Source organism: Rhodamnia argentea, chromosome 5 (genome assembly GCF_020921035.1).
Source record: "Rhodamnia argentea isolate NSW1041297 chromosome 5, ASM2092103v1, whole genome shotgun sequence".
Taxonomy (NCBI): Eukaryota; Viridiplantae; Streptophyta; class Magnoliopsida; order Myrtales; family Myrtaceae; genus Rhodamnia; species Rhodamnia argentea.
Genome location: NC_063154.1, coordinates 27,492,693 through 27,502,735, shown reverse-complemented (window position 1 = coordinate 27,502,735; position 10,043 = coordinate 27,492,693). Strand labels below are relative to the sequence as shown.

At 38.0% G+C, this 10,043-nt stretch overlaps 1 protein-coding gene across 1 annotated transcript; it reads right to left on the bottom strand.

Annotated features, from left to right (window-relative positions):
- Positions 1-687: 687 nt before the first annotated feature.
- Positions 688-10,025, bottom strand: LOC115755155 (endoplasmic reticulum-Golgi intermediate compartment protein 3-like). The gene is made up of 13 exons (XM_030694465.2): positions 9,882-10,025; positions 9,182-9,255; positions 8,836-8,919; positions 8,607-8,687; positions 7,891-7,971; positions 6,766-6,858; positions 5,471-5,650; positions 5,292-5,359; positions 4,084-4,135; positions 2,978-3,031; positions 2,798-2,890; positions 2,467-2,533; positions 688-1,018 (listed from the first exon to the last, which is right to left on the bottom strand). The coding sequence occupies exons 1-13, from the start codon at positions 10,021-10,023 to the stop codon at positions 930-932; spliced, it is 1,158 nt and encodes a 385-aa protein (XP_030550325.1). The 5' UTR covers positions 10,024-10,025; the 3' UTR covers positions 688-929.
- Positions 10,026-10,043: the final 18 nt, after the last annotated feature.

The following is a 10,043-nucleotide window of genomic DNA, read 5'->3' as shown; positions in this document are numbered from 1 at the left end:
TGCAAATTAAGTTAAAGTTTAGAGATTTTATTGAATAAATTAATATAGTTCATAGGCCATATTACATATACGGCCAAAGTTCAAAGACAATTTGAGTGATTATCTGAAAAACAGAGTTACTGAAAAAATAAGGTGCAAGCTCAAATGGGAATCATTTGCTATAAATCAGTTAAATTTGATTGCATATTTTTTTTTTATGGAAAATCAGGTTACATAGTACCGAGGTAGACATATAAATATGTGCAATCAAAGACCAGTTAAGGAATGGCATGTGCCAAAGTCCGGCATTTAAATTCTGTAATTTGGATGTGAGGGCTCATCCTCAGTTCTCTACTCACATGCAATCAACGATCATTAACCCTCTAGTTCATTAGGACCAAGTTGGTCCTATGCAATTCGGGTATCGGGCCAGGCTGAGCTCAGGTCGGTTCTCTATGATACCCGGCCCGACCGGTCCATTGACATCCCTACGACCCTATGCCAGAGCCAGGCCGCCATACCACTCTGGCAAACTTCAGACAGCCACAACCCAACCTCAGTTGATGCACTCCTTTCATCGAATAATTCTCGACCACAAGTACGAAGCTCAGTCCGTTGTATAAGATGAGATTAAGACAAAGTCAATGTCTCTACCAAGAGATGAAAGAAAATTTAACCATGGAAACTCAAGAAACCAGACACATAGAAGAAAGAATTTGCCATTAATGATTAAATCCTCGGAAAACCTGCAAATGGCTTTAACTGGAGATGAGGTCACTGAAAACAAAGTTACAAACTCCTTCTCGTGCAAACTGCCATGAAAACCTCCTATTCGTCACACCAATTTTAGAACTCTAACAACCCTTTGCCTTAGTATAGAACAGTTTTGCATCATCTTCTGCACCGAGGCCTAACCAGATTACGCGTTCGACAGGAGCATGTGGCAAAAGTCAACTGAATTTTCCGATTTCCCTCTTCTTGATAGCTTTTTGCCCATGGTAGATGAATGAATCAACTATGCCAGCAACCGTGAATACTCCTGAGCCAAGTAAATGATGTACATAACCGTTTCAGCCAATCAAAAAGCATGACCAAAGAACTAATATTAATACCCAGCAGAAAAACAGGACGAAACCTCGTTTCATGCTGAAATCCAATAAAATAAGCTCAGAATCTGCTCCCTGCTTTCTCATACATTATAGTGTGTAAATCACCCAATGATAAGGCTCCCATTCTTTCAATTTATTGCTCCCATTAGTTTAGTAGTTGAAACCAACAACATTTTATGTCGTACACAAATGTGCTACTGGCATCTCTTGCTAAAGCTACCAGCTCATAATTAGCGCGTCATGTTATGTATGTTATGTTCATGTTGATAACGAAGGTCTATTTGGAAATGTTACTAAAACAAAAGGAACTAAAAAAATTAATATTGGATGACAGAAAAAACATAACTTCAGAAAGGATCTCACTTTAGAAGGTAAAATCGACATGGGCATTGTTAACAAGTGATCCCTAGGGCACTAGATAAGTTAACGAAAAATGGAAATAACACTTTCCAAGACATTTTGAAAAAGGAAGAATTGCACATTTCACTAAAGTCACTCACTTCAAATGGTAAAATAAAATTAAACAAGTTCTAAGGGACGCTGTTTTAACATTTTCCTATCAATATATGTTTTACCCTAGTTAGGATTAAGTGTAATAGTTCCAAATAGTCAGATGGTAGAAACATATAATGAATAGCAAATTAAAATTAGAACAATCTATCTTGCTTGTGCAAGCACGTAGGGAATCCAATGTAATTGTGAGAAATTGTGGAGACAAAATGCGATCAATCCCCTAAAATAATTCCCTCGAGGGGCAATCTTCTCTCTAAACTAACTTTTCCCCTTATGACCTTGGGAAACACAGCCTAAATATCGGGTTTTCTTAGCAAACTTCTTCCTTGAATTCCCCCACCTCCCCTCCTTGTAAAGGGCATACAAGTGTCTCTAGGGTCAGGATTTGAAATGCTTTAAAAGTTGACACAACTCATGTTGTATAGATTGCTGGCTGTAGTGATAGATTCCAGAAGGAATTTGTCAGAAAAGTAGAAGCTAATAGGCCAGGGTCTTAATTGGATCAGCGAAACCAAATACTATGATTCCCCAACAGATTGTCATTATATAATAACATTGGAAAATCTTTGACTGCAGCAAAAGAATTACCAAGAATTGAGATAGGCAGCCAGTGTCAAATAAAGCACAATGTAAGAGTAGGCACACTTGGATGTACAGTCCCTCACACTGAAAAAGTATATGCATGCCTACATGCATGCATGTATGCACAAGAGTATGTTGGAAGGTGCATAGACAACAAACATGCATTGGAAACAGGGGCACACTCGAATCACCAACCACCCGCATGTGCGTGCACACGTGCGCGCGCGCAAAGAGAGAGAGAGAGAGAGAGAGAGAGAGAGAGAGAGAGAGAGAGATCACCCACCCCCAACTATAGCACAAATGTGGGTTATGAAGTGCAAAAACGGAACGTGCTCCTCTTTGAAGGTAACCTGCCACATGATATCCTCAAGTACATTGAAACAATCATAACTAAGAAAAATATAGACTTAATTGAACATTTTGCACACTGATGCAATTATTTATATTACAATGTAATTTTTTTGGCCAAAAACAGTGCATCGAAATATACTGAGAGTGAAGCAAGACTACCATGGAAAGAGTAATAAAGACAATAACCAAATCTCCACGAAAAGTTTATTCAGTTCGATAGTCATGTAAGTCTTCCAATAAAATACACAAATAGAAGACACTACCTTTATTGGAGAAAAATCATAGAAGAAAAATACTCCAGGAAGTAACTGAGGACGACCCATCTCAGAATTCCTAAAATGCTCGGTGACAGAATACTGGGCAGAAACAAAAGTGGTGCATCAAGACTTGTTCAACCAAACATTCCATAGCCAGAAAAGTATTCCTCCAATCTGTTAATATACCTGATTTGAGTTTACTGTTCGGCCTCTGATATCTTTATATATCGTGGGGACAACCTGCAGTGCAAAGTGATGCCGAAATAGATATTTAAGTCGCATGCTGACCAAGAAAAGTCATGTCCATATAGCCAAGATGAACAGAAAAGGAAAACTATACGAGGGCTTATGTATAGAAGAGAACAAGTTCCCTGTACTCTCTGATAGATTAAGCAATGTCAGAATGCTTTCATCACAACTAAGGCGCGCGTATTATCAAGAACAAAAGGAAAACTAGTGCATAACCAATAAAGTTGATGAATCGACAATCTGAAATTAAAAATAAAAGAAAAATAAAGAAGAAATGAAGAAGCAACTAACTAAAGATTCAGCAAAGTCCTTTTCACATGGCTTACAACTCATCTTAACTGTGAATCCATACTCATTTGCTTACTTTCATAATTCTCACACACAAGAGAGCGCGAACCTATAGAAACAAAAAGACAGTTTAGGACTCTCTACGTGTTCCCAGAACCTTACAATGAATTGTGTCAAATTAGGATGTGTTGGAATATATAAATATTAAATCACACCTTCTTCTATCAGCTTAAGCTTTTAGAACAGTTGACTGTGGTCCCACGAAATCTTTCGGGATGAGTCTTATCTTTTGCCAAGTAGATTCTCAAAGGTTATTGTTTTGTTGTATTTCATATCCTGATTCAATTCACTCCTTTCTTCACTTAAGATGGTTTCTTTCAAAAGAAACATTTTAGATTCAACGCCAAGAAAAATTCTTACAAATTTAAAAGAGTCACTTTTTGAATTTTTTCCTGTGAATCAGCTCTTTTTGACCTCTGCAATTGCTTCAATCATCATCTATTTCTATCAACGAGATGCACTAGTGAAAGCATGTCAACAGAATTGCCTGCACCCATTGGTTATTAGTCAATTACAACCCTTGTTTGTTTCTTCCAGAAGAACTTTCTTTATTTCCTTTTTTTTTTTTTGTGCACTAAAGACCACAATTCGTAGATCTAATGAAAAAGGATATAGTAGCCATATGGACAAGAATAATCCCTAAGTTAGAACAGTCGTGCATTAACAGAAGATATTGTTCATATGAATATAACAACCTTGATGAAGTACTGGTACATGCCATTGTGTGTTTCATGCGCCCATTGCACCCTATAAAGGTAGCAAAATGTCAACCAAAGAATCAAGTTCAAGGATCATATAAACAGAAAATCCTATCCAAATTACATCATGGTAGCTTGATTTCCAGAAAACTGTTTTTTGATGATTGAACATTATACCGCATGCAGGATCCACTTGTACTATAAGGCATTGGAGCTTAACAAAAGAAAGTAGGTCCCTCTGTGTTTTTCCTCAGTGGGTTTGTAGTTGTAATTTTGCTCAATTACCTTCACTCTCCTATCAATCAGGTTCTTAAAACAGGGGAGCAAATTAGGTCTTTCCAGTTGCTTCTTCCTATCATACATAGACAGTATGAAGATGAAACTGGACCCATATAAACAAGATTAAGGACTATAGCAACTATACTAACAGTCCATGTATAACAGGGTTTGGACAACAACTGCACAATGATGTAGCTTGAGTACTTGGCAATAGATATTCTAAAGCTGCGATACCTTAAGACTGGATGAGGCAGCTTCTCAAAAGTTGTTGTAACTGCCATAGCATGAGGGTGATGCAGCAATGAGGTGTTTTTAAACACATAATGAAAGTTTTGTCACCCTGTTTTTTAGCTATTAGCTGTTGCGGCCAAGCTGTAACAACAACCTCTTAAGGGGTTTAGCCTTCTCAAGAGGCAAATTCTTCACAAGTAGTGACTATAGACTCGACTCCCCTCTATTCCTAAGGAGATAATCCAAGAAGATGAGCTAATCCTTTTCTAATACCCGCAGAGTGGATAGAATATTCATATTCAAGGGTTTTACTTCGCCTAGTGGTGATTTTGACAAAAGACATAACAAGACAAAAGCGTACAGAATAAGACTTAAAAAGAGAAAGTTAGATCAGCAAATGGATGCTACAGGGCAATTATAGCATCCTTATAAAAAGGGTACAATAGGAAATTAGGACAATAAAATAAGTAATTAAACGTGTTGAAAATTAGATCCCAATTTTTGTATCACAGGGAAATTTCCACACTAATTCTACTAAGAATCAACAAAAGTTCCTCAGGTTTCTTCAATTTATAACCCTAAAATCACGCTATGCCATAAATGCCCAAAAAAAAGGGTTTCCCACAGTGCGGAGAGTTCCCTTTCCTTTAATTTTTGTTTTGGGTAGGGTGGGGTAAGGAGAAGGAAAAAATTACCCATCTAGAGGATTCACCGCACCGGGAAAGTAATCACCAAAACTTAAGCTGTTGATCTTGTGACTGATCTGATTCAAAATCCAGCAAGAGAACAACACTGATCAGAACATTTGGATGATAAAGTACAAATACTGGATTAATTCCTCCAATTGAATAGGCAAGTAAGTGTTGCGTCTTACATTGTAGCTCTGTGATTGGAAAGCAATCAAATCTTGCACATTGAAATTCGATAAGTGAAAACTCTTCCCAGCTGCAAAATGAAAATTTCCAGCCACTTTATTAACCTCTAGAGATCCGTGGATATTACATCCTTCACCTGCTTCATCTTTTATTTTTTGGACAAAACCTTCTCGCTTACACTGATGGCAAAGAAAATAAAAAGAACTTTAGCAAGATATACATTAAAACTGGTGAAATATAGGTAAAAAATTAGCTCCCCATACGCTCAGGTTTGAGGAGGCATCAGGATGACAACACCAAATGTTTATTGTTTCTAAACCTACATCAAAAGGAATAAGAAAGATTCAAGGCTTTCCAGCCCAAAGATGCACACATATAAATCAGGGAAAGTTTCGTAATCAGGCAATGTGAAGTTAACTTTGACAAACTTTTTCACATGCAAACCAAATGAAGAACGTTACATGAAACTGAAGAAGGGGAAACTAGACCAAAAAACTCCACACACAAGCAAAATGTAATTTGGATCAAGAAATTGGAACTTGGCTTTGATGAAAGGATGTTCTTAACTCAAAAGTTAGCTTAAGTTTCTAGAATAAGTGGCTGTCTGACGCAATTAATGCAAAGACATTGTTCTTGCCCTCTTCTTTCTTCTGCTAATTGGACATGCTATCAATAGTCAGATAACATGTTTTTCCCTTTTAATTTTGGTACTAACTCTTTGAGATTCCATATCCCATATTAAACAAGCATCTGGAGAAATGAGCTAGGCAAGGCAAGGAAAATAATGATTTTGAAGATATTAACAAGTTCATTGCCACCTACAGAATTTGTCAAAGGTGCTAAGTAATCTCATTGTCTAGAATTCAGTGGGTGGTTCGCACATACTTAACCCTACATTTGTACAATGGAGATTCATAAATGCCATGTGATTCCACAAGAAACTTCACATAAACTCATATTCACTAGCCATGTTATAAACATCTGACCCACAAAAAGAGTATTTCCGACATGCCACTGGCACTCAATGTTCAAACAGGCAATCAGCAATTTGAGAATAGCAAGCAAATCTTTGGTCTATTTTACTAGACCTAGTAGTACTTGGAGCAGCTAAATCAAAGTTATAAAAGCATGGGCTATTCACAAAGGATTGCTGTGTCTGCCCAAATTTCATATGGCCTGTTGCAGTGATGTAGGTGTGAATAAACCTAGTTCTAAATGAAAAAGTAATAAAACCTACATTTCTTGAGTTTCAAGAGAAACAATTTCAGGGGTCTTATAGGAAATTCAGACTAACCTGGTCGATTAGATCAACATTTGTCACCGCCCAACCTTTTCTTCTGTATGCCTCACGAACCTCTTCACAATTATTGCAACAATCGTCGTCTGACTGGACGGATATGAGACAGAAAGTGAGAACATCAGACACAAAAACGTGAGAATGGAACTACAGTCTCCAAGGTCCTCAGCAATCAGAATCGCATTCCAAGCCCCAGTCCAGTATAGGAAAGAAATTCTTGACACTTGATTTTTTAAAGTAGCTTTTGTAGTACTATCATGCAAGAAAGGGGAGGACAAACAAATGCGATCAAATCAAAGCAGATCGTCTATCCTGTTGCCCACTATAAATCGGGGACTTTAGAGTTAGTACCCCAGAGACAAGGTGAGCACCTATCTAATCTGTGTTACAAACTATTATTCAAAAGACCCACATGAGGACCTACTCTGGAGCCTCTTGGGTGGTGTTAAAGCAAAAAAAATTTAGGTCTACATGAATGTTTACCAACTAAATTAAGCAAAGTATATTGATACGTCCACCACCAGTATATATACTAAAAAATAAAAGCAGAAATAAATAGATTTAAATAGATTTCTCAAAAAAAGTAGAACCGGTGGTGACCATTTCCCATAAGAAAGCTATAAAATATGAAAAGGACATGGATATTGATTCCTGAAACAAGAATAAGCATATAAACCATCACAGGCAACCAACCATGTATATATATCTGACAAGAGGACAATGCTGCTATCATGGATAATCCAATCGATACAAAGAGTTGCCTCCCCAAAGTGCACACCACTGATGGCAGAGCCATTATTTACCGGGGAGAAAAAAAAAGAAGCAAGACTTGCAGACAACTTTTGCTGATAACTTACGAGGAGTGCAGCATTTTTCATGCAAATTTAGTAAGGGTTTGCCAAAAAATGACATCTCAGTGCATCTTGGTACCACTCTCGAATCTCGATCAATACACACTCAAGAAAATTCTAATACACTTCGTATTGTGCATTACAACAAGAGAAGGCATTAAGGATGGCATTCAGCATCTTGAACAAAGTGTCAAATATAGGTGCATATCAGACAATGCATTTCCACGCAGAAGTGCAAAATAGTGACAGAGACTAACAACAGTCATCATACCGCTTCAGCACCATAACAGGTCCCACAATACGTTTCATTATGCTCAAGCCTACCGCCATGTTTCTGTAAAGGCTTCTCAATCTGAACAAAGAAAAAGGGCAGTGATTAGAAAAAAATGAGAGAAACAAGATGAACCTGAATTACATATAGTGAAAAGTTACTAAAGAAAACAGCAATTACAGTAAATGATGTGATAAAGATAGCAAAAATGGCACCGCTTAAGTAACAACAATGCACGTGATAATACTCGCTCAAACAATTCAGCGAGATTCAAGTAAGAATTTGGTAGTAAACAACAAAGGGACCTATTGACGAGTTCTGAGAGTTCCTTTCAAGTGAAAGCTGACTAGCAGACCCAGACTTGACCAGCTGTTTAACAGGAAACAGGTGGACAGATGCTACAGACAAAAATCCAACGCTTAAAATGCTGGGCCTCTTTCCACAAATAGCATCATTTCATTACTTAAGTGCAGTAAAAAGGAAATCTGAATTTTTCATCCGTTTATTTGACCATTTAAAATGGTTGGTTCTGAGGTTTAGTGCACAACAATTCGACAAGCAAGAAAAAAATCCCACTGAACCCAAAAAGAAGAGGGGAACGAATATTGCCGGTCTCAAGTCCACTTTACTGTCCACCACAAAGTGAGAATTACCAAAAGACTAAACACAGTTCCAACCAAATTTAACACCAAAAAAAAAAAAAGTCTAGTAGTCACCTTTGGTGCACCGATCACATCAGGCCTGACTTCGATAACATTATGGTGAGGATCGATTCTTTTCTTGACTATGTCATGCCTCTGAGGAAAACAAATTAACATCAAAGACGAGTCAGAAATACAGCGAAAGCCTAAAATAAGGTAATAGGAATGCAAACCAGTAACAGTCAAACAAGTCTCATGGAAACAAAGGAGGAGCTATAAGTTACTTGGTCAAAGAAGTGCATACTATATCAAGGTGTTGCTCTCCACTGATATCCATCGCATCAACACTGAGTAATGAACACGGAATGTCGGGGAATGTAACATCAAACTGCACATTTACAAAGACGGAAAAGAGTTATGAGCCCAATATCAGCCATCCAAATGGAAACTTGGCAAACAGTAAAATTATACTAATATCAACGAGAATAACACAATACGGCAAGATTATTGAGAACTTCATGCCGCCAAAAATTTTAGAATACATTTATTTGTAGATGTGTTTCATTTCACTACATGGTAATCGTACTACTTTTTGATGTAACAAAACACACTTTTTGTCCCTTTATGTGATGGAAATGGATGGGAATTACATTTATTCTCAACTTTTCTCCTCTTGAAGTATCAACGACTAGCTTTGACTCAGTAACAGTATGAAGATAATTTCCTGCAAAATGACAGAGAAAGACAAATGTGAGTGGATAACCCAATTCAGATTTCACAGTATAACCAATGGGTGGTCGTGATTGCAATGATATTACAAAGGCACTTGAAGGAAAGAGCTAAGGCATCTGAGAAGGTAGGCAAGCAAACAACACCACGTTAGAGATTAACAACAATCCCAATGGCCCGATAGCTCTCACTCTTGACAGCCCCTGTTCTATCGAAAACCCGTCCAAGAACAGGCAACAGACGTTTGGAGTCAACTAGTTTAGACTCCATCCACACACTGGCGGGTAACAGGTTTCCCACCTCAAAACCCATCAACAGCATCACTCCTTCAGCAACTAGGCAATGTCAATGGGGGGGCTCAACTGCAGAATTCACACTCAAAATCTACTTTTAATCTTAGTCTGTCCCTAAAACTACCACCTTGCAAGCTCCAAGTCTGTTTTTTTCTCTTTTTGAACTTCAAAGTGGGTAAAAGAAAACCCAAATCAGCATCGAATTCGAGTTGCCTCTACTTCCTAGCCAAAAAAAGAAAAATAAATAAAAGAGAAAAAGAGAAAACAGACACCGGCGAAATTCAGCGGAACAAGCAGGCAGAGCAGGGCGACGGAGGAAGTGACGTACTGAACTCCGAGAAGAAGAGGAGGAGCATAACGATGGCGGAGACGAGGGTGATGACGCCGCCCGAGAACGTGCGGTTGTAGAAGTCCTCATTGATCTTAGGGTAGGCGTCCAAGTTCCGCAGCTTGTTCAACGCCTTGTCCATGTCCAAGCAGGCAAACCCCC

Coding starts and splice junctions, on each gene's coding strand:
- LOC115755155 (XM_030694465.2), bottom strand. CDS start 10,023: ATGGACAAGGCGTTGAACAAGCTGCGGAACTTGGACGCCTACCCTAAG. Junction 3,032..4,083: donor TGTACCAGTACTTCATCAAG/GTTGTTATATTC, acceptor TTTGCACTGCAG/GTTGTCCCCACGATATATAA. Junction 2,891..2,977: donor GAACAGTAAACTCAAATCAG/GTATATTAACAG, acceptor GTTTCTGCCCAG/TATTCTGTCACCGAGCATTT.